This window comes from Periplaneta americana, chromosome 7 (assembly GCF_040183065.1).
Source record: "Periplaneta americana isolate PAMFEO1 chromosome 7, P.americana_PAMFEO1_priV1, whole genome shotgun sequence".
In the NCBI taxonomy this organism is placed as follows: Eukaryota; Metazoa; Arthropoda; class Insecta; order Blattodea; family Blattidae; genus Periplaneta; species Periplaneta americana.
In genome coordinates, this window is record NC_091123.1 from 152,873,411 (window position 1) to 152,898,945 (window position 25,535).

The 25,535-nt window shown below is 36.4% G+C and overlaps 2 protein-coding genes across 2 annotated transcripts; one reads left to right on the forward strand and one right to left on the reverse strand.

Annotated features, from left to right (window-relative positions):
* Nucleotides 1–5,855: 5,855 nt before the first annotated feature.
* On the reverse strand, nucleotides 5,856–11,560 carry LOC138703617 (ATP synthase subunit s, mitochondrial). Its single transcript, XM_069831655.1, has 4 exons — nucleotides 11,126–11,560; nucleotides 9,077–9,282; nucleotides 8,321–8,483; nucleotides 5,856–6,443 (listed from the first exon to the last, which is right to left on the reverse strand). The coding sequence occupies exons 1-4, from the start codon at nucleotides 11,194–11,196 to the stop codon at nucleotides 6,284–6,286; spliced, it is 600 nt and encodes a 199-aa protein (XP_069687756.1). The 5' UTR covers nucleotides 11,197–11,560; the 3' UTR covers nucleotides 5,856–6,283.
* On the forward strand, nucleotides 11,561–24,163 carry LOC138703616 (zinc finger protein 660-like). The gene is made up of 4 exons (XM_069831654.1): nucleotides 11,561–11,824; nucleotides 12,328–12,489; nucleotides 19,373–20,155; nucleotides 23,588–24,163. The coding sequence occupies exons 1-4, from the start codon at nucleotides 11,696–11,698 to the stop codon at nucleotides 24,014–24,016; spliced, it is 1,503 nt and encodes a 500-aa protein (XP_069687755.1). The 5' UTR covers nucleotides 11,561–11,695; the 3' UTR covers nucleotides 24,017–24,163.
* Nucleotides 24,164–25,535: the final 1,372 nt, after the last annotated feature.

The following is a 25,535-nucleotide window of genomic DNA, read 5'->3' on the forward strand; positions in this document are numbered from 1 at the left end:
TAATGAGAGCACAGATAGAAAAAGCACTGCTCAGTTGGCTTTATTTAGGACTGTAAATAGTGATTTGCTGGTAAATGTCTTAGAACATCTTATCATTGCATTGAAGGGATCAAGTATGTGAGAATGAAGCATTGAGTTTTTATTGTTAGGTTTGTGTCTGTAGTGATTTCCAATGTTTGCATGTTTGCAACCATTATGAGTATGCACACATCAGCTTTACTGTTTGTTCAGAAATAACTTCAAACTCAGACTATTTGCTGATTAAAAGTCACGTGTTCTTGTAGCATATCAAACTGTCACCAAACCATTTTCTGACGGTCAGGAAGATTTGCTGATGAAACACAAACCAATCTAATATGATTGACGCATGCACATTAAAATAGTTTTGCTTCACCTTTATCCACTGGACTGGCACACACATACATTTTATTTTAATATTTTATGTTTTCATGCATATGAAGACATTATTACAAAAACAACCCTTGTCAAAATTGCTATTTTTCAGGAGAAAAATAAAAATAAATAGAATAACACATGTCAGCTGTTTCCGTACAACTGGTGTTTATCCTTGTGGCTATTGCACCTGACATGGATCATTTTTCGAGTCTATAAACATTTGAAATAGTAGAAAATGTGTCCTTAACTCAATTTCATTAAAAATGACTAGGGCTGTTTTTGTAATAATGTCTTCATATCTATACAGTGAAGTTTGGTTACATCTTGAATATACTAGATTAGTAAATTATTTTTTGTAAGATTGTGTGTTTTTTTTTTTTTTTTTTTGCTGTATTTACAGCTATTGTTGTTAGGCATTGAAAGTTAGAATTTCCACACAGAAACTTGTTGCTAGGGAAACCATTCTTTCTAACATAAAACTATACTCAAATAGACCCATTACAGTGCACTTATTATTATTAGTTGCTATTACAGTGCAGTTTTGCGAAGACTTTGGAATAATATTGCTCTACACTTTCAATGCAAAATATATTGTATTTGCAATTTTTAAAATATGATCGTGCAAAAAATGTTGTACAACACACGTTTGTTAAGTGCATTACAAAATCTTGGAAATTGAAAAACTCGCTCTGCTTGTTTTTTCAGACTTTTCCTCAATTTTATAAAAAGTACTTTCCAACCTTTCAATATACTATTACAGTACATGGGTGTTCTGGCAGGGGTGGTTTGAAATCAAGTTGAAACCGATCATCGCTGATCATGTACAGTAGTTGAGGATGGAACAGTTTTCAAGCCATTACAAACTCACTTCCGGAACAAACCTATGGTATTGTCAAAATACAGGTGTTCTGTCATGAAACCATCAAACTTTGCCAGCATGCGATAGTAGTTCTAAGCAAGAATTCATAATACACTATGGAACATTTGGGTTTCACATAATAATCATTTGATGTATTAATATGAAATCTCATTACAATTGCAGTCCCTACATTTAAACTCAGTAGCATGTCCTCCCATTCACAGGTGCTCCTGTGAACATTAGCAGTATCATGACAGATGCTACCTGCAGGTTATGTTATATCTTGTACTAACTGTTCTCGTGTTTCTGGCGTTTTATGAAAGAATACTGGATTTCATACAGGCCTAGAGGAAGAAATTCAACAGTGATAATTCAGGTGGTGAGAGGGCCATGGTACTGGTCCACTTCCCCTGATCCATCTACCAGGAAACATGTCATTACCAGGCCAATTACCTGTCTGGCCTCATATAATGGGGCTTTGTTGTGCTGCATCCATATGCTTTGTCATGTTACTAGCTGCACATCGTCCTAGATCATATATGCCCAGATAGCTCGGCCTTATAGGCTTTGACGGTAACAACTTTAGTCAGGTTTACTATGCTGCCATCTAGTTGTTATACAGGGACATCATTTTATTTTTACTAACAGTTTTAATATTAACTTGACTATACCTTTGGATCAACGCCATTTGCTACCCCCTTCCACGACTGGAGTTCGAAGATACTGGCGTAATATACAAACAAATCACTTTACTATGTATAGGAGGGAAGAAAAGTAGTTCATCCATTTACGTAAACTAGGAAATATTGCGCTTTTGAGTTTGATCATTTGCATTAGGTTTTTGTTTAATCAAAATACAGTACAGCATTAACAATGAGTGTTTTTACTCACGAACTGAGCTGTCCATGTGGACGTATTCATTATGCAGTGTATATTATACTGTCTACAGCACATTAGCGTACAATATAGAGAATGAAGTTAAATTGAAAAATAATCATAATATGGATATTTAAACACATTTTTTAAAATAGTGGCCGTTCATTTCGATACAAGCTTCAGTTCTAATGTGCATATTATCGGACTATAGGCTATTGTACCTAATTCCAATTACCAGTTTCGTCTTTCGTACTAGAAATTGATGTTGAAATAATTCTGTACCTACTCTATAAAAGAGTACCTTACGTACTGTAAATTCAATCTTCATTTCTGCCCGATCCAAAAAGATAAAATTACTCAGACATGCTATCTACTGTCCGTCCAAGTGATTTTGTCGCAGGGTCGTAGAAAGGGGGGAAATCACTTGACAGTTAATTACTTAACGAGGTCCTTTTATTTAAGTAATTTTAAACAGTTGTATAGATATTACGTAGACGTCCAATTCCTAACAGAAATTAATGTTCTCAGAAAAGAACTAAGACAGCCCAGCCACTAGCTGGCGAATAAAAGCTGGTGGAGGAAACTGAGATACGACGTAGGCAAATGGACAACAGTACCTGTGCGAAAATGATTCAATATTGAAAGCTCTTTCGTCACTGGAAAACGCAAACATATCTTTGGAAAGTACTGTTTACTATGACCGTAAGGCTACTATGACTGTATATGCGGCCTTGGATCTGTGTGGAGGACGGTTGAACTTCATTAGTAGAAGGGATGGGAGTGAAGTACATTCAAAAACTCAGGTACAATGAAAATTGAAGTAAAAATAAAATTATGTCCCTGTACAAGGAGTAACGTCATAATTCCCGTTTGAATTGCATTAGTGACTGTACTGCCATCTCGTGTTCGTTTATGGCGGATGGGTGGCGATCCTGGCGGTTCTCTTCAAAGTGGTGCTGATTTTAACATAGGGATGAGCTATCTGTTACATATAATATGATCTAGGACAGCGTCTAAAAACCAGAGTTATCTGCATATGTTTCTTCTGTTAGATATTCCTCGAAGAAATGTGGCCCAATCAGATAATTACTGCTAATCCGCACCATAAATTGACACAGAGCTTGTGTTCGAAGCCACTGATTTTTATAGCATGTGGATTCTCAGGAGTCCATGTGTGGAAATTTTGGGTGTTATTAATATCAACAAGAATGACTGCAGCTTCATCATTAAATATGAAGTTTAGGATATTCACATTGGGTACACTTTGCATGTGGGGGAGGGAACATTTCTGCAATTTCATACTGTGTACAATGAGTTTCATGAAGTATGGACTTGGAAGAACCACTTTCCTCAGTTGAAAATCATTTTTCTTGCCTACTGTCCCAGAAGTTCCAGGGAGATACCAAATGTCAACAAAAATGAATGAATTACAAGAATATTTGTAAAATACATAGTAAAACAATTTCGAAATCCAAGGAAAGGTTGGAAAACACGGAAATTTTACTAGAAGCAAGTAAAGCGATTGGTTTGGAAGTAAATCCCGAAAAAACAAAGTATATGATTATGTCTCGTGACCAGAATACTGTACGAAATGGAAATATAAAAATTGGAGATTTATCCTTCGAAGAGGTGGAAAAATTCATATATCTTGGAGCAACAGTAACAAATATAAATGACACTCGGGAGGAAATGAAACGCAGGATAAATATGGGAAATGCGTGTTATTATTCGGTTCAGAAGCTTTTGTCATCTAGTCTGCTGTCAAAAAATCTGAAAGTTAGAATTTATAAAACAGTTACATTACCGGTTCTGTATGGTTGTGAAACTTGGACTCTCACTCTGAGAGAGGAACATAGGTTAAGGGTGTTTGAGAATAAGGTGCTTAGGAAAATATTTGCGGCTAAGAGGGATGAAGTTACAAGAGAATGGAGAAAGTTACACAATGCAGAACTGCACGCATTGTATTCTTCTTACTTACTTACTTACAAATGGCTTTTAAGGAACCCGAAGGTTCATTGCCGCCCTCACATAAGCCCGCCAGCGGTCCCTATCCTGTGCAAGATTAATCCAGTTTCTATCATCATACCCCACCTCCCTCAAATCCATTTCAATATTATCCTCCCATCTACGTCTCGGCCTCCCTAAAGGTCTTTTTCCCTCCGGTACGCATTGTATTCTTCACCTGACATAATTAGGAACATTAAATACAGACGTTTGAGATGGGCAGGGCATGTAGCACGTATGGGCGAATCCAGAAATGCATATAGTGTGTTAGTTGGGAGACCGGAGGGAAAAAGACCTTTAGGGAGGCCGAGACGTAGATGGGAGGATACAATTAAAATGGATTTGAGGGAGGTGGGATATGATGATAGAGACTGGATTAATCTTGCTCAGGATAGGGACCGATGGCGGGCTTATGTGAGGGCGGCAATGAACCTTCGGGTTCCTTAAAAGCCATTTGTAAGTAAGTTAAGGAAAGGTTGAAACATATCAGAAAATTTTCGTGATAAATGAGTTAGAATGGGACTAAATACAGCAGGTAAATCAGCAGTTTGTTGATTGTACTGTTGTTAACTTGATTTAAGTATCCAAATAGGATAATTAAGACAAAATAAATACTATTTTTAGTCTAACACTTTTCAATCTCTGTAGTATGCTTTATTATATTATTAATTGTAAGTAACACTTCTGTTCCAATCAGCCCTAAATGTTATGTGTTGTATAGACAAAGTGATAACAGGAATTTCAAACAGTAACATAGCAGTAAAGGCCCGCTCCCACTTAGCGGAATCGAAACGAAATGTCTGCCGCCACTCACATCTAGTGAAATTGAACCAAACTGAAGCATGTTACAGTTTAAAATAAATTGCATGATATTTTTAGCATAGTTCTGTGAAGAGGCAGAAATAGATATAAAAAAACAAGAAAAGCAAATATTGGATTTTTCATATTTTAACTAGATATATACATGGAGAATTTTTCATTTTATTTGACTATATCCTGAGATTTCATTTTATAGCGCTTTGTTGGATTTTAATTCTTACCTTTGTTTCCGTTAATTTATTTCGCTTCAAGCATTGTCACGAGAATGATTATTAGAGTAGTATTTTTGTGTTTTGTCATATTATCAGATAATTCTGAAAAAATTTATTAATTTCCTTTGTTCATATTGAATTGTAATTTCCTGCATATGTATTATTTCAGCAACAAATTTCAATAAACAAATTTCGCTACCAAAAATGAATATGGCTCTTTACCCCCCCCTCCACAAAGTCTTGACGAGAACATATTAGCATACCCGAAACAAGAAATTCTGTTTCAGCAGTGGAATAAATATTCTACCTCGTGAATTCTATTCAAGTCGGTTCAATTTGATGTGCCGCTTTTTGCTATTTTTCATTTAAATATATTGTAAAGAGAAATTCTGTTAGATTCGATTCTGCTAAGTGCGAGCGGGCCTTGATAAGGTACCGTAAACTGGGGTAAAGAGGATCACACGTGGTAAAGTGCATCATATGTGTATTGCCTAGATAAGGCAGCGCCACATGGATCACACATGAAAAGAAAACCTTTCTTCTATAAGTGCCACTAAAAATAGTTTTCTTTGCATGTGTGAACCATGTGGCGCTGACTTATCTAACAATACACATATGATCCACTTTACCACATGTGATCCTCTTTACCCCAGTTTACGGTACGAAATTAATCTGCAGACTGAAGATGAAAGTTATTAATGCATTTATTTAATAAATGGTAAGATATGTTACAAAAATTTCTTTATTTACAAGAAATAGAAATAAAGTAAGGAAATTCTTAACACTCCTCAAAATTACATTATACTGTAATACATCTACTGTTATAAAAGCTGATTGAGCAACAACTTTTATTATTCATAATGTATTTCACTTTAAATAATCAGCTTACCTAAAGGAAAGAAAATAAAAAGCTTTTATTACTTGCCATTTAAAAACAAAATACATAATTTTGTCTCCTGGTTATATGACAAATATACATTTTTTCATTACATGTTATATATTACTCGAGTACACATAATTTTTCTTTTTTTTTTTTTAATAATGCAAAAGAGAAAAACTTTGCAGCAAATCAGTCAACATATGGAGCTTAAAACTTTTGGTGATGGAGGTACAATTTCTAAGGTGCTTGAGGCTGGTCCGGTTCTTTATATTGAGGTCTTGGAAATCTATCAAGTATTTCAATATCACAATTTGGTAAGGCTGGTTTCAAAACTGCCAAACAGTCTTCTTTATTCTTCAGATATGGCAAATCATGTATGCGCAATGCAAGTAGTTTACTGTAACATACAAAAGCAAATAAGACTGAGTAAACATAATCATGACAAAATAAATATTTCAAAACTTTTCCATGTGCATCTTGTGTAGCCGGATAATAAGTAAGAGGCTTAAAAAAAAAAAATCATTTAAATGGCATGCAGACTCTCACTCATGCAACATATTTAGGGCTGAGTGTTATGAGTTTCAAGCTGCTGGATCACCTCTCATTCTAGGGTACACAATTATACATCATTAAGAAGGAAAAAAGGCCAAAAAGTAGACAACTTATCAGAACACACAAGGGAGGGAGCAGGAAGCCTACCGCTAACCAAAAATGACTTCTTCTCAGACACAGGTCCTCCTGTCTGAAACTACAAGTGATGTAATATTCCAATCAGTTCAATTGCAATGTGCATGTCTTAAGTTCTTAAAAAATCAATTGGCAAATCCTCGGCCTCATCTCGCCAAATACCATCTTGCTATCACCAATTTCATCGATGCTAAATAACCTAGTAGATGAGACAGTGTCGTTAAATAACCAACTAAAAGAAATCGAGAAACAGATTTACAATTGCATATCATTTCATTGCATGATTATTAGAGCCAGGAAGTTCATGCATTTGCATATATTTTTCCATTGGGTGTAATTAATTGCTGATTAATTATCTTCACGAATTATCAATATTTAAGTTTATCAAACCAAATGTTATGTCGCATATATTTGCACATTTTGGCATTTTTTGATAAATGCATAATATTTCATGATACCGGTATTTATATTATTGTGGCATATTTTCGTGTGTAAGCTCATTAAAGCTGATTTTATGTTACATAACATGGCGCAGGTGTTACGTGCTGTCTCTTCTCACTTTATAGATCTCTTGGATATGGAACAACAAGTTATGATGGAGAAATCACTGCAATAAGTGAAAGTCTTAGGAATCTTCTCTGCCACATCAATTAATTTAAAAATGCAGTTACATTATCAGACTCCAAAGCAGCTATTCTATCAATAGTCTCTAGACACACACCTTCATCTCAAATAGCAGAAATAAATAAAATGCTCTCTCAACTAATAACACTCAATAAAAGAATTGTATTCCAATGGATACCATCCCATTGTGGAATCCTGGGAAACTAGAATGCGGATGCTTTAGCAAAGAAGGGCAGCACTGCTACTTACAGACCTGTTACTAAATCTCCGTATTCCTCTGTGAAAAGATTGATTAAATCTACATACTTAGACTTCAACAAACAAAATTTTATAACACAATCCCAAGGGAAAAAATGGAACTCTCTGCATCATAATCCACAGTTAATTCCCGATTTACCACGAAAATCGTCTGTAGCTGCATTTAGATTGGCAACAGGCCATGATTGTTTGGCCAAACACCTGCATAGAATTGGAATATATCAGTCCCTTAACTGCCCATTGTGCAACTCAAACCAAGAAATGGATTCAGAACACCTCAAAATCTGTGCTTCAGTGGCTGACCATGATAATATCTTTGAAAAATATTGGAGTGCAAGAGGTCAAATGACTTTATTGTCAAACGCCTGGCATTAGAAAATAACAAAATTTTTTAAATGTGCCACTCTCAACAATAAATGTAAATTTAATCTCATCTAGTTCGACCTACGTATAAAATAATTTCATTTATTGGTTTATTGCGTATTATTATTTATTAGTGATATAAAAAAATTTAGAATTTTATTAGTGCATATTTATTGGCATATTTTAAGGTTTTTAAAGACATAGTTTCGTGCATATTTAGTAGATTTTTAGGACATGAACTTCCTGACCCTAATGATTATAATTATATTAAATTCCCTTGGGTACTTCTTATTAACACATGCTTACACAGTAGGTCTATACATAAATACATAAGTTATGTACCTTAGTACTCGAAGAGACTTTACACCTCTGTCAGTTATATTTCCACAGCTAATAATTTGTAGATCCTGAAGTGAATTCTTGAGACATGAAAGTCCTTCAAGAGCTTCATCTTGCAAATACATGCAACGATGGAATTTAATACGATTTATATGTTTACAGCCATCTGAAAAAAAAAAAAAGTGAAATTATCACAAGAGAGCAAGTGTAATCACTAGAAACAATATATGACACATGTGGCTTATGTCAATCCTCAGTACTTTAATTTCAATTAGTCAGTTTTACCAAACTTTTTAACTTAAAAAGTTTAGAGTTAACTAAATAGTTTGACAACTTCCTTTTGGTAGTAATCCCTATGTAAGATTTATAGTATCAAAAACTATTTTATCAAAGCGTACCATTAGCAAAATGAATAAATTGTTCATAAGAGGAGTAAGAATCATGCTACAATTCAATGAATTACGGTTTTCGTAAAGAAGGCAATGGTAACAGAACCGTGCTATTTGACCAGACTACAAGATCGAAAATGCTTGAACAAATGCCAAGCAGTGAACGTCATAAATCCATAAATATTATGTCTCGGAACTGAGTTCGAATCAAATAGAAATGAAAGTCTAGGAAAATTTATTTCTCTCGACTGGAAAAAATCCTTGTTGGGAGAGATAAAATGTTGGAACCACGTCATATAGTTTACATTAATCTATTTTTGCGTCTTCCGTCAATAAAGTTTACAGCATTGTATAATTTCCAAGTACATACTGAAGTGTTGAAAACCATAGTGCATTATGGACGCATCTGTTGCATCGATTTCTTTAATATGTTTCACGTCTCCTTCCATTGGCAACGCATTGTAATCTTTCAGGAATTCATTGTCATCAGTCCACTTGACAAATGCTCCATTCCTCATTAACCACTCTGCACATGCTCTGTCAGGCCCAACTTTTGAAATTCTGTCAGTATCAACTCTGAAACAAAAGCAGTTCAAAGGAGGCACAATTTTATTTTATGTACTATACTGTAATTAGGCTGTCAATAATTCCTGGGACTTTAATCACTTTCTTTAGGGTAAAAGTGGGACATTATCTTTTTCTAAAATTCAGTATTTATTTGATTTAAACTTAATCATAAAACAGATACATATACCAAAATGAAATGTAAATAACACTAAAAGAAGGAACAAATGTTAATGATTTCAAATTATATTTGATAAAAATAATATTATAGCAATAAGAAGAAATTAAATGCACTTTCAAAGTTATTGACATTAGCTCAAGTCAGAATTTACGGTTCTAAAGGGGTTTATTTCCTCTTTTTACTCCATAATTAGTAGAAGCAGCTATTGCTTTCAGCAACTCAGGTTTTGCAAGCAAATATGAATAAAAATCATTGCAATTTTATTTGCTGTTAGTTGAAACAAGTTAGCAAAACACACTTTATACTCCTTACAATAAATCTGTTTCTCTCAGCTGTCCATTGTGATGAACTGATGACAATAAACCGAAAAAAAATTGTTTCAATATTTTCTATTATGTGCTGGAATTGAAAAGAAATATTGAGCTATGTTAAGTAATTCAGTCAAATGTTCATCACATTGGCAAGAATTGAAGGAGCTACACTATTTTTCATGTGCCTTAAGCTGATTCTAGTGCTCACTATCAGATTTAATTTTATTTTTTTATGACTGATTTAACATGAATTATTTCATCAAACAGTAAATCGCCATTCACAATAATATTTTTTTTTCTTTTAGTCTTATAAGAGTATTTTGAACTACTGACCAATTTGGCGGCTCTTTAAGCAACATCCAACTTAAAAATTGTCATAATTAATAGATAAAATCGATAGCATAGAGAAATATTTTCCATGTTGACAGTATGCAAATATAATAGGTACAATTATAATAGGTAAAATTTATTGGCACACTTGTTAAAAGTTTATAACTTGCAAACTTACGCCAAAAATTGAGACGAAAGCCTATTAAAAAAAGTCTGGACAGGTTTTTCAAGGCTCAAAAAGAGAGGATAATCCCAATTAATCGAGACGTATGGTCACTCCAACTATAATAGTATTGTTCTGTAAGATGTAGGCCTATACACTGGTAAACACGTAATAGTAATATTTCCCAGGACTGGATCCCATTGCACGATCTATTCCACTATGAATAATAAAATTATGCCTACACACCTACTTATTTACAAGTTTCAAGATTCCCTGTCATGTTATCGGCATGGTGTGAAGTAATCACTTGAAATAATACAGAATAAGACAAACACACAATGCTATCCTAACAGAAATGCCTCTACAAAAATTTTATTTTTTTACTTGGTTATTTAAGGACGCTGTATCAACTACCAGATTATTTAGCGTCGATGGAATTGGTGACATGGCATTTGGAGAGATGAGGCCGAGGATTCGCCATAGATTACCTGACATTCGCCTTACGGCCGGGCAAAACCTCGGAAAAATCTAACCTAGCCAAGCATATCTCCGGATCAGTAGACAAACGTGCTATCGCCTGATCCACGCAGGGCCTTTATACAACTGTTAAGCAAATTTTGGATAGAATCTTATTTTATGTAGAATTTATCGGTAGTAGTTTTTTATGTTCTACAGAATCTTCATAAATAAGAAAATGCTACTCTTGGATGTAATAACCTTGCAATATTATCTTCAAATGAACATAATTACATACATATTAGTGAATTTCACAACAATGTCTACATTATTCAATCTTAAAATTATTGTAGCTTATTTGGGTCCCCTTATTTGTTATATTATTCCTAAAAATAATCATGATAAAATTTGTACCTATTCCAAACTATATTCAACCACGCCCAAAATCGTCTGTGGCTATTGAAGTAAACTCTTGATATTGTCATTTTGGATGTAAATGCAAATATATGTTATCACCGATAAATACAATTTTAAATTTCCCGCACACACTGTAGCTATTTGACTATACGTAAAAATTTCAGAATCATTTTTTTGACAATAACCGAATAAAACGAAGTACAATTGGTACAAATACGACCACGACTTTCGATTTTTATCGCAACTACAAGTGTAGAAATATTATAAGAAAGACTTTCTCAAGAAACAACCACAATTCAACCGACAGACTACCCGATTATTTGTGTACAAGATGACCAGCTGATAAGTATAACCGGATTTTTGCCTAGTTTCCGTAAAGAAGGCAATGGAAACAGAACTGTGCTATTTGACCAGGCTAGAGAACCGACTGTATCCACAGCGATGTAAGAGGCGGTGGTTGTGGGTGGTTGTACTTGTTCACTTGTTTGTACGATTTGTATCAATAATAAATGTGAAGATATTGTGATTCTAATTAATTTCGTATATTCGTTTTAGAATTGTTATAAAATGAATTCACACAATATAACACTTAATTTCAATGAAATTTGTCGTCTTTGTTTGCTCAAAGAAGGCGAAATGTCATCTATATTTGCAGTTCCTCTACCAAAAAGGATAATGTCATTTGTATCTTTTGAGGTTAGTATGCACCGTGCATTATATGAACATGCATGTTTTTTTCATGTAATCATATTCATAGATTAAATCTGTCTAAAGTATGTCATTATTTATTTACATGTGTTATTTAAACCGTTCTACAGAGAATAGATTTGCAGGTTTTCATACTGTTTAACACATTATACAAACGAAGTTTGTAATCTTTCATTGAATTGACATAGCATCCAAAATGGAACAGTAATAGAATAGAATTGGCAGGAAAGTGAAAATACTTTAAGTAGATATTTCTCAAAGTGTCTACTCGTCATTCAAGATTTATATTCGAACCACTTTTACTCCAGTGAGAAGCATTCATTTGATCAAGCTATTGCTGTACCTAAAAAATTGATGACTTTTAAATTAAATACATCTATCTGCTTGTCTGTCAATGTAATTCTTATTGCTCTCGTAGCTGCATACATATATCACTGAATTAATAATCTTTTATTTTCTATTAGATTAAACTTAATGTTTTACCACTACAGATATATGAAGGAGATGGCTTTCCTGCTTTAATTTGTCAACAATGTTGTCGTGAAGTGGATAGATCTTACAAATTTAAGATGAAGTGTGAATCATCAGACGCAACATTGAAACAGTTTATGAAGAAGTCTCCAGAAGATTCGGAAGACGAAGGTGGTACTGAGGTAACAAACTATTGATATTTTTACAAGGCATAGAGCGTATGTATATGTGTGTGTAGGTGCGTAGAAAGTGGTAAGATCATGGGATCAATTCCCGATGGAATCATGGATTTTACTTGAATGATTTAATTCTTCCCTCGCTCTATGATTCTGAGGTTAAGTCAGCCTTTAACAGAAATGAGTACCAGGAAATTTTCCTTGGGGATAAAGGCGACAAGCACGTAAGTCTGACATATATAGGCCTATAGCAGTAGATTTCTAATGCCGATTTCCTGTAAAGGCTGGAGTCTTAACCTCCTGCTACCCTGTGTGCTTTCAAGGTCTGTAATATGGACAACTTTTATATGTGTGAGTGCGTGCGTGATATTGTTGTGCCCTATCATTATCCTCAAGGCATTGTGGTTATGGCACGGATGTTCAAGACAGCTGTGCTTTTTAAGTCTACTCTCATTGCGAAACTAGGGAGAATTTTTAAATTCACTTAAGATTTGCACTTGAATCAGGTTAGAACCAGTTTCGATGAATGGGAGAATTTTATTTGAAATAAAACAAGCACAGCAAAAATTATCTCAAGTAAACTGATTAAAATATTATTTACTTTTATTGTAAGCACATTACTTCATAACAGTCAAAACCCTGCACATTGTGCAGTCGTGCACAGGGCTATACAGACCTGCAACAGCATATCAGCTTTTGTTTCAGTACAGGTACTGATTTGGCTGTCTGCGAATGGGTTATGATAAATAAAGTGAGGAGTTCACAGATAACGAAGAAGGGAAATTGGGAATCATCAGCCAACAATAATTATTTTAAAATGAAAGGTTTTGATCAGCCCATGTCGAGGTAATAGTGTTGAGACAGTTTAGATCAGATTAGTAAAGTTAATCAGTACTCTCACGGCAAAACGGACTTGATATTGGCATTGTTTTAGAGTCTGTACTAACAGCCATCAAAGATTAGATGACTTACGACTTTCATTTCATAAGCTGGTAAGTGATGAGAATATTGTAAGGAATACATTAAGGCTCTTGAGGTTGTAAGGAGCGAAGAAAGCAACTATTTGCAAGGCGGAAAAATTTTCTGGAAAAATATATAATGGCAAATTTTTCATCTCACGTCACTATATTATGCTAATATACTTACATTAATAAATCTTTAAACCTGACATAAATAGAATATCGTCGCTTCGCAGCTTGTGAACTACACTTTTAATTTCTTTCAGTAACGCTTCCAACTTGTCGATACTTGCTCTCATGTTTTCTAAATGAACTATATGTGAATTTAAATTCTAAGCTTAATTTATACCATTTATTAATATTAATGTTAATTTATATTGACATACAGCAAGGAAATTATTTCAGTGTAAAAACTTCACAATGTCCTATTGCATGTAATTAATTGGGAGTATATTTTCTTTAACATTTGTGTACCAGTGGTCCCAATAAATAATAATGCTTGACGAACAATGAAAGAATAGGGTCTATTATTTAAAATAATTAGTACCTACTACGAAAATGAAATAATTATTCGTTTTTTGTTGTTTCGAAATTACTGCAATATTCTTTTTCTTCAAACACTATATAAAAATCATTTTAATAAATTATGCTTTACAAACCACTACTTTGTCAAGTATAACTGAGTAAGCCTAAAGTTTCTTGTATTACAATTGTCAAATATAGACACTGATAATAACCGTGTTTTTTTCCTTCTGCTAAGTGTATTTATAATGTCCAAATGCCTATTTAATCCAACCCTAGAAGCGCAGAATAGATTATTGTACACCCCTCCAGCTAAGAACTGGTAAGAGCAACCCTTGAATGATGCAATCCGCACAGACCGGCGATCCGCGCCCATAACTGCACATTCAGAGTCTGATTTCTGACATGCCTGGTTTATAACAAAAATGTATGCTTGTGTGTGTTACACACTAATTTTGTTAAAATAGCTCATACTGAGAGAATACTGAGGTCCTTATTTGTTGAATTAAATTAAAAACCGTTTTCTAGTTGGACGTATGAAACAATATGTGTTTAGGCCTACAAAGATAGGAGATCGACACCACATACATTTATAACAAAAATGTATGCATGTGTGTGTGTGTGTGTGTGTTACATACTAATTTTGTGTAAAATGGCTCATACTGAGGTCCTTATTTGTTGAATTAAAAGAGAAACTGTTTTACTCTTCACTTACCTTATCTTTTATCATATTATTATGATGTGCTGAAGTAAAAAGGTAAAAAGGTAAAGGTATCCCCGTAACATGCCATGAAGGCACTTGGGGGGGGGGGCATGGAGGTAGAGCCCCATGCTTTCCATGACCACGGCACTAGAATGAGGTGGTGTGGTCGGCACCACGCTCTGACCGCCTTTTACCCCCGGGAAAGACCCGGTACTCAATTTTATAGAAGGCTGAGTGAACCTTGGGGCCGTTCTGAAAGTTTGGCAACGAGAAAAAATCCTGTCACCACCTGGGATCGAACCCCGACATATGATATTTCCGTGCAGGAATTCTGCGTTATCATATGATGAAGAATGGATAGAGAAAAACTGTTACTGAAACAAAAGCTGATATGCTGTTGCAGGTCTGTATAGCCCTGTGCACAACTGCACAATGTGCAGAGTTTTGACTGTTGTGAACTAATGTGGTGTCGATCTTCTATCTTTGTATTTTGTTTCATACGTTCAACTAGAAAACAGTTTCTCTTTTAATTTAACAAATAATTACCTCAATGTACTCTCTGTATGAGCCAATTTACATAAAATTAGTATGTAATGCACAGAAGTGCATTGTTTTAAACTATAAATTATAACACTCTACAATGCCAATATAGCAGGACATACATATTACAGCTTATTGCAATCTCGAGGCTAGCCCCACCTGGCCCTGCTTCCTACTACTGCATCGTAGCAAATCGATACTCCCTCCTCCTCACCTTCCATCAAGCTTGTGAGTGCTGCTGCCTATGAGACTTTTTCGACAAGCCTCACACTGAAATGTCAACACTGGAATGACTGCCCACAGTGAATTTAATATATGGAAGGATCGAAGTGAAACCAAGTGTTACGATACATTGTTATTATGTACAATAACTCTTTTTTTTTGAGTGGGTTAAGCCTCAAAAGCCTTTTAACAGTTTCGCCACGTCAATCTTGTCAGTACTGCTTTATTTTACCCATTAGATTAAATATGTTTACTTGTCCTTTGATACCTTCATTCATTCATTCATTCATTCATTCATTCATTCATTCATTCATTCATTCATTCATTCATTCATTCATTCATTCATTCATTCATTCATTCATTCATTCATTTATTTTATTCCATAGATCTTACATGAGCAATGAAGCTTTAAGATGTGGAACAAGTCAAAATTTTACAACATTACAATTATAATTTTTACAAATTTTTATAGTTTTACAATTTAGTAATTTCCTACAATTTTTACAATTTTTTACAATATTTTGGCGAGATGTAGTGAGATGAGGTGAGGTCCGAGGATTCACCAAAATATTACCCGGCATTTGCCTTTTGGTTGAGGAAAACCTCGGAAAAACCCAACCAGGTAATCAAATCAAAGGGGGTTGATGCCAAGGACTCGCCATAAACCATCCGGCTTCAGTCCCACGGCTATGGAAAACCTCGGAAGAAACCAAAGACCAAAGGGGGATCCAACCGAAGCCCGAACGCAGCTCCGGATCAGCAGCCCAGCGAGTCTGCCGACTGAGCTACATCGATGGCTCTACTAAAAGTATACAATACATAGCCAATCAGATTATTAAATTTACAAACGCATTTAGCTGTCTGTTCAATTGTTGGTCCGTCTGGGTTTTTTCATGAAAACATTTATTAGTAATAGGATGTTCTCTTGTGACAATACTAAAATCTAGGAGCCTAAATCTTATAATAGAACTTATAATCGTAAGGCTACTGAGAACCCCCAAAAGAAAAGTTGTTTCTTCCGCTTCTTGACTCGTTAAGGTCTTTACTGCAGTCTGCGAATTGTACCAAAGTCATCTTCTCCACTGGTTTGTTGTTAAGAGTTCGCAGCTGGACACAGACACTGCTCGTGTACATTACTCTTCACTTACCTTATCTTTTATCATATTATTATGATGTGCCGAAGTACATATGATATTTCTGTGCAGGAATTCTGCGTTATCATATGATGATAAAGGATGGCTAGAACACAGAAAAACTCTCTCCGGCACAGGGATTTGAACCCGGGTTTTCAGCTCTTTGTGCTGACGCTTTATCCACTAAGCCACACCGGATTCAATTCCGATGCCAGATCGAATCCCCTCAGTTTAAGTTCTACCTCTTTTCTATCCATCCATCATATGATAATACAGAATTCCTGCACAGAAATATCATATATAAATATTTAAAGAAAATAATCTGCACTCAATGAGGTGACCATAAAGATCCAGAATAAAAGCACTACAAAATAATTTAGAAAGACAGGAATTGTTTAGTAAAAAATTCAGAGAAACGCAAACCCAACAGAATCATCAATGGCCAAAATATAAATGGTAATGTACTTCGGTACGTCATAATAATATGATATGCATAAGTAATCACTTAGTGATTCAAGACTGCATTCATCCCGTCGGATCCCAGCCACTTAGGGCCATATTCATAGACATTCTTAGTGCGGGCTTTCGGTGGATGATCAGCGAACTAACGTTTCTTGTATTCATAAACCAGTGTCAGTGATATGATATGATATGAATCCTGTTTAGCATGCTCGTAGCGCAGGCTAGCGAAATGTCTGTGAATAGCATCCTAAGTCTCTCGTAATGAATGCACCTCTGTACATAGTGCATTGGACATTGTGCAACTTTCACATATTCTGTGACACAGTACATGAGGGTAGGCCACCAAAGGGAAAACTTAGAGGTAGAGCTTAAACTGAGGGGATTCGATCCAGCTTTGGAGCTTGAATTCGGTGTGACTTAGTGGATGAAGCGTCAGCACGTCGCGCTAAATACCCGGGTTCGAGTCCCGGTGCCGGAGAGAGTTTTTTTTCTCTGTCCTATCCATCCTTCATCTTATCTCTTATCAGCTGTTTCAAACTGATCATTGCTACTTATCCTACATCAAGATGATGATGTCCACACCTGTGGAGTAACGGTCAGCGCGTCTGGCTGCAAAACCAGGTGGCCCGGGTTCGAATCCTGGTCGAGGCAAGTTACCTGGTTGAGGTTTTTTCCGGGGTTTTTCTTCAACCCAATACGAGCAAATGCTGGGTAACTTTCGGTGCTGGACCCCGGACTCATTTCACCGGCATTATCGCCTTCATTTCATTCAGACGCTAAATAACCTAGATGTTGATACAGCATCGTAAAATAACCCAATAAAATAAATAAAATCAAGATGATGATTATGAAACATATGATTGAAGGTCTTCTTTGTCCTCATTAACTAGGTCTTGGCTCTCTATCTTAGTCTTCCTTGAGGGGAGAGGCATGGGTGGTGGACTGCCCTCACATGTAGGCTACTTAGGTGGGCCCATTTTACTACCTGGAATGGAATGGTGTGCATGCTCTAAGGCCCCCCCCCACACTACAGATTTCCCTACAGGCTGTCATTGGACTCTCCTACAGCCTGCAGAATCATTTAACCTTTCCACGTAGGCATTATTATGGTTCCTCAACTCCTGATCTCACAAGCTACCACGAGTCCCAGGGTAGAAGGGGAGAGCCCATGGTACATACAAGCTCCTGACTATTTTAGCTTCTGAGAAAAAAATACATAATGTGAATTTTTAATGTGTTACATTGTGAATCTACACTATCTACCATAAAGTAATTGGGCACTGTTTTTGCCCCTTCAGAACCTCGTGGTACCGCCTCTTGTTGCTATAACAGCAGCCACCCTGTCAGGCATGGTCTCCACTAGTTTGTGTAGGATATCAACTGGAATGCATCGCCATTCCTCTTGCAACATGGCACTCAGTTGGACAATGGAACTTGCCCCATGTTTCGGCGGCTACTATGCAGTGGTATGCAGGCAATAATGTTCACCGGTTGGACTGGCCTACACAAAGTCCTGATCTCAATCCCATTGAGCATCTTTGGCACGAATTAAACCGGCGATTGAGGTCTCGGGAGATGCGGCCAACTTGCATTGTCCAACTGAGTGCCATGTTGCAAGAGGAATGGCGACGCATTCCAGTGGATATTCTACACAAACTAGTGGAGAGCATGCCTAACAGGGTGGCTGCTGTTATAGCAAGGAAAACTGAGAGGTAGAACTTAAATTGAGGGGATTCGATCCAGCTTTGGAGCTTGAATCTGATGTGGCTTAGTGGATAAAGCATCAACACGTAGCGCTAAATACCCAGATTCGTGTCCCGGTGCTGGAGAGAGTTTTTTTTCTCTGTTCTATCCATCCTTAATCTTATATCTTATCAGCTGTTTCAAACTGATCATTGCTACTTATCCTACATCGAGATGATGAGTCCACACCTGTGGAGTAATGGTTAGCGCGTCTAGCCGCGAAACTAGGTGGCCCGGGTTCGATTCCCGGTCGGGGCAAGTTACCTGGTTGAGGTTTTTTTCCGGGGTTTTCCCTCAACCCAATATGAGCAAATGCTGGGTAACTTTCGGTGTTGGACCCCGGACTCATTTCACCGGCATTATCACCTTCATCTCATTCAGACGCTAAATAACCTAAGCTGTTGATAAAGCGTCGTAAAATAACCTACTAAAATAAAAATAAAAATCGAGATGATGATCATGAAACACATGATTGAAGGTCTTCTTTGTCTAAAGGTTCTAAAGGGGCAAAAACAGTGCCCAATTACTTTTTGGCGGATAGTGTATTTCATATCATAGAGGAATCATTTATATATTCTTAATTGCATTAAATTTGTTTCAAACAGAACACGGGAATAAAAGAAGAAAGTGCAGATGAAGACAGTCGTGATATGGTGCTGAAAGAGGAAAGTGGTGATGAGGAAAGTGTTGAAAATACAGGAACTTCTGGTAAATTGGCCAACTTTGGAAGTATTCTTCCTCGTGTAGAACAAGCTGGAACATCACAATCGGAGAAAATAGTTATACTCTGCAATGTAGACGCTTTCGAAAATGGGCTTTCTGCATTGCGACCATCATTTGCAAATGACACCTCTCGGAAAGAGGATAAGAAAAAGAGAAGAGGAGGATCGATACAAAAAGCAAGTAGAAAAACTCGTTTAAGAAGAGTAGTGAAGCCTAAAAAGACTTTCCCTACTCCTGCTCCTCAGATACAACCGCCACCACTGTTCCCGTCAGTGTTAAAGAAAGAAGTGGATGATGTAGATGATGAAGACGATATTCTTGGTGAAGATAAACCTCCTTTTATTTGTAAAATATGTTCAAAATCATTCTCAAAACGTGATAATTTGAAGAAACATGAAATTATTCATAAAGGGGAGAAACCTTATTTGTGTGAGGAATGTGGGAAGTCATTTGCTCGGAAACAAGATCTAAATGTGCATCGACGCTACCATTCTGGAGTTCGGCCTTACGCGTGTAGCCTCTGTGACAAGACATTCCACAGCTATTCTGGACTAAAGAGCCACGAGAACAGGCATAACGGTATAAAACCATTTCTTTGTAATGCTTGTGGGAAAACTTTTGTTCAGAAAAGCCAGCTTACAAATCATGAGAGAGTACATACACAGGTAAGTCCATATTGTATCATACTTCTTTGACAGTATTGTTTTCTATCTCCTCAATGGTAGAGACATTGATATTGACTCATGTGTTACCTTCCACAAGTAACATAGAACTAATGAAACTGTAGATCACTTTGGCAACTCACGAGCAAACATTCTGATGGGGACAGATGAAAAAGTTATTTTTTTTCTTCCACCACGTAAAAATGTTGAAAAAAATGCTTCTACAAATTTTGGCAACTCGAACGCAATTGCAAGGGACGTAAAAAAAATAAGTTTCTCTGAAAGAAAGAAAACAGTTTCATTGGTAAAAAAGGTAAAGGTATCCCTGTAACGTGCCATGAAGGCACTTGGGGGGCATGGAGGTAGAGCCCCATGCTTTCCATTACTTTGGCACTAGAATGAGGTGGTGTGGTCGGCACCACGCTCTGACCGCCTTTTACCCCAGGAAAGACCCGGTACTCAATTTTATAGGAGGCTGAGTGAACCTTGGAGCTGTTCTGAAAGTTTGGCAACAAGGAAAAATCCTGTCACCACCTGGGATCAAACCCCGGACCTTCCAGTCCGTAGCCAGCTGCTCTACCAACTGAGCTACCAGGCCACCACAGTTTCATTGAAAAAAATTTATTGGAACAGATAAAAGAATTGTTGCGCTATTTTTCAACATATTTCCCATTGGAACTGAGATATTTGTCATACCATGGAATCAACAGAGAGGTGCAGACGGCTGTTACACACTGGTTCTGATCCCAGGCGGAAGACTTCTATGACACAGGGATATGAAAGTTGATCACACAGTATGACAGATGTCTCAATTTCGGTGGGAAATATGTTGAAAAATATCTCAACAGTTGCTGTATCTGTTCCAATAAATCTTTCCATGAAATTTTGTTTTCTTTCTGTAAACGGCTCCAGGGAAACTTATTTTTTTACAGCCCTCGTAATTGCGTTCAAGTGGCCAAAATTTGTATAAGCGCTTGTTTTGATATTATTAACATGGTGGAAGAAAAAAAAATAACATTTTTATCTGCTCCCATGAGAATGTTTGTTTGTCAGATGTTGCTTACAGCACACCATATTACGGTATGTAGGTGGATTATATTAAATCGAGGATTACAACTACAGAGTGTTAAAAAAGTCATGCAGCCAATGGGGAAAGTATTTCACAGTGAGTGCTAAAAGTGGCTGCCGTTCTATGTTTAACACAAGTAGATATGGTAATCATGTTCTTGAGCACCCTTTGTTATGTTTGCCATGGTATGGCATCGCGTGAACACAATTCTGAATGTTTGCTTGTAATTCCAGAATACTGTGTGATTATTAATATGGATTCTGAAGGCAATGTGCTGACGACAGGCTTGTTTTACACTTACTGGAGAGAAAGTTGAATAATTACAAAATTGATGTCCTTATAAACGAAATTTTGAAACTTTCTGCCTACCATAGGCTGACCAGATTTTTTATGGTCCAATAAGGGACATCGGAAATTTAAAGAAAAACCACAAACACTTATCTAGTCACTATCCGTTGAAATGTTGCAGAAATTACATGTAACAATAGATACAGTTATAGATCTTTGCACACTAAATTTGTAGAATATCTTAACTTTCTGGAATTAAGTGAATAAACACACATAACTTCTATACATAATTAAGGGCAGTAAGAATTCAATGTCAGTACTGACGCATGTATCGAAGCCTCTTTCACATAATATTGTACACACAGAATTCTCACACATACATTTTACAAGTACTGGTCTGAAGAATATATCTTTTTAAGGATCTGTTCATTCCCATACAGCTTCACACTAAATTCTTCACATGAGAAATGAAAGTTCGTTTTCACTTGTAACAAAGCTGTTTCAATTTTCTTTTTTGACTTTTCATCAGTCCAGATTGAGTTCATTGTGGAGAAAAGCCTTTCAACTGACGAATTACTGACTGAAAGACACATGATTAATGACACTATTTTGAGAAGATTTTGAAATGGAATAGAATGGAAGACAAAGGTGGTATATCCTATGTTCTTCTCAAAGAGTGCAGAATATCTTATACTGTGCTTGCTGGTTTTTCTGTCTCATACTGAGAACCGTTCAGAAATGTGCATGAATCACAGCAGTTTTCATCACGATACTTAAATATTCATGAGTAAAATGTCATTGAAACAAAATGAAAATTTCTGGGGACAAAATTAATTTCCGGGGACAAAAAAGAGACATTTGCTCCCCGGGGACAGCAACTCAAAACTGGGGACTGCCCCCGGAAATTGGGGACGTCTGGTCAGGCTTCCCTACCACCAAGATCTTAATGCTTTGGAATTCATAAGAGTTGTTAAAAATCTTTCGACCAGTAGCTTAATTACATTGAAAGTTTTATTGAAAAGAAAACTTCTCACAAATCTGTTGGTACAAGAGCGACAGTGTTCTGTGACCTCATTAAGAAGTAGAAGAATTTTTCTGGAAGCCCAATGCTTCGTTGGAGGACACAAAGGATGTACAGTTAATACTGCAGAGAACAATTCTGAGTCTGACTGTTAATGTAGCATAACATGTCTTGTTGTCACAACTTCCACTCTGTTTCCTTCTCAAAATATATTAATAAAACTAACAGTCAACATAGACAAAAGGTTTATTCTAAATTTAAGTTATAATACTCGTATCTTATGACTTTCCAGTATTCTTTTTTTTATCGTGTACAATTTAAATGTTTACTGGGTGTTCATTTCAAAGTGTGTCATGAAGTCACTGTTGTTGAGTCAGCGATTTGAAGCGAGTTTCAGCTTTTGTGTCAGAGAAGTTGCCTATTATTCAAGGCGTTCAATCTGAACTTGAGAACGTGTACGGTATAACTTGAACATCGTAGCAACAGATGGCGGTTTGTACGGTCTGTGTGCTACAATAACCTCTTTCGAACTGTATTTTGCGTGGGCAAATAGTATGCAAGATATTTGTTATCATCGGTAACGGCAACATTCCACAACACAAATCAAATGCTCCGTGTCCATGTTGACTGTCGAAGTTAATGTCATCAAATACGTAAGTAATCGTCTTAACCTCTCCACATATCCCGACAGTAAGAAAAAACTCACCTCAGTACGTGTTTCCAAACAGTTCACATTCCTGCCACTACTGGCATTACTGTACGTATCGGTAAGTACCCTTCAGAATGAACGCCGTACTTGCTAGGCAACTTCTCTGGCACATAGGTAATATGCCTTTGCGGAAGTGTAGGAAGATTGAATTCTCTAGGCTCATCAGCTAGCCACATGACGGCATACAGCGAGCCATGACACACTTTGAACTGAACACGCAGTAGTATTTGATTGAAAATTCTAGGTAGAAATACGATATTTAGAGTAATAACAATATTAAAAGGTAAGTACTACGGTAGTTGTAATTTTAGTATTATGTAGTCTATTTAATTTTTTTGTTTACAATAGGAGAAGCCCTACTCCTGTACACTATGTGAGAAGACTTTTACAACGCTCACAAACTTGAAGACTCATCAGAAACGGCACACAGGGATTAATGACTTTGCGTGCAGTACGTGTGGCAAGTCTTTCTTTACAAAATCAGGTCTAGAAAGGCATGAACTGCTCCACACTGGACATAAGGCTTTCCCGTGTGAATTGTGTGAACTTTCATTCTTCACAAAATCGGAGATCACAAGACATATGCGTTATCATAAGGGCGAAAAAAGATTTACGTGTACACAGTGTAACAAATCATTTATAGAAAATCAACATCTTATTATTCACGAACGAATACATACGGGTGAACGTCCATACTTGTGTCAGTTATGCAAGAAATCTTTTTACACAAAATCCAAACTCAATCGACATATGCGTACACATGCCAATAGGTCCTAGTTTTCAGCTACCTTGTATTTGCTTTCATCTGGGAAAATACAAACAAATGATGTGAAAGAAGTTATTCTGGGAGTACAGTCGATGAGAATTGGGATGAGAGAAACTTAAAAATGTCACACAGAAAATAATTTGTTCCTTGATCAGTTCAGTTTATGTCATAAAGAAACAGTTATTTATGTAATATGATTATAGACAGCTGAGAATAAATTCCTGAAAAGTCTTGAAGAACGCAAATTAAAGTATTTTATCGCATAATCGTCGCATGTTTTATTACTTTTTTTTTTTTGCGTGAAAATATTTGGTGCGACCATTATGTGAAGAATAAATTATTAAAATGGTAACGACTGGTCGCATTAACTTAAAGTGATCAGCTAACATATGGGTATAATGGGGGCATGTGTGAGCAAGCAGGGCCAATAGCAGAAGAGGAGGGAAGGGGGAAAAAAGGGGAACCGGTATTAGTGTGTGGCACTGGAACCTTAACATAAGTAGTACCTTAAAAAATACAAATTACTGTGATGTTATTGAATAAAAAAAAAACACTTTTTTATTAACTAAAAACATTCACAGTATTATTGTAATCTACTGAAGTACATGTGATATTTCAGTGCAGAAATTCTACGTTACTATATGATGAAGGATTGGTGGAGCAGAAAAAATTCTCTCTGGCACCAGGACTGGAACCCGGATTTTCAGCTCTACATGCTGACGTTTTATCCACTAAGCCACACCGGATTCCAGTTCCGATGCCGGGTTGAATCCTCTCAGTTTAAGTTCCACCTCTTAGTTTCCCTTTAGTGGCCAACCCTCATGCACTGTGTCACAGATGTGTGACAGTGGCACAATGTCCAACACACTATGTGCAGAGGTGCACTCATTACGAGTGACTAATTGGCCGGGATCCGATGGAATGAGCGCCGTTTTAAATCACTAAGTGATTATTTTACGCATATCATATTATTGTAATATACCGAAGTACACATAATGTTTCCGTGCAGAAATTCTGCATTACCATATGATAAAGGATGGGTGGAGTGGAGAAAAATTCTCTCCAGCACTGGGACTCGAACCCGGGTTTTCAGCTCTATGTGCTGACGCTTTATCCACTAAACCACACCGAATTCCACTGTCACACATCTGTGTCACAGTGCTTGAGGGTTGGCCACTAAAGGGAAACTAAGAGGTGGAATTTAAACTGAGAGAATTCAATCCGGCATCGGAACTGGAATTTTTCTCCACTCCACCCATTCTTCATTTACAGTATTGTTGAGTCATATGTATTGGCACATCTGATAAACTGAAGTCTATATCATGTGTCTACTGAACCAGTCTGTGAAAACATGATTGGTCTAGGCCTAAAAAAAATATCCAAATACTCGTAAACAACCACTCACAACCAACAATTGTACTCAACTGAAGGCATTTATGGTCATTGGCTTGGTGCTAACATCTCACACCTCCACTCCATTCACTTTCATCATCTTCCACTGCTGTTTCTTGCACATTCGACACTGAGCGT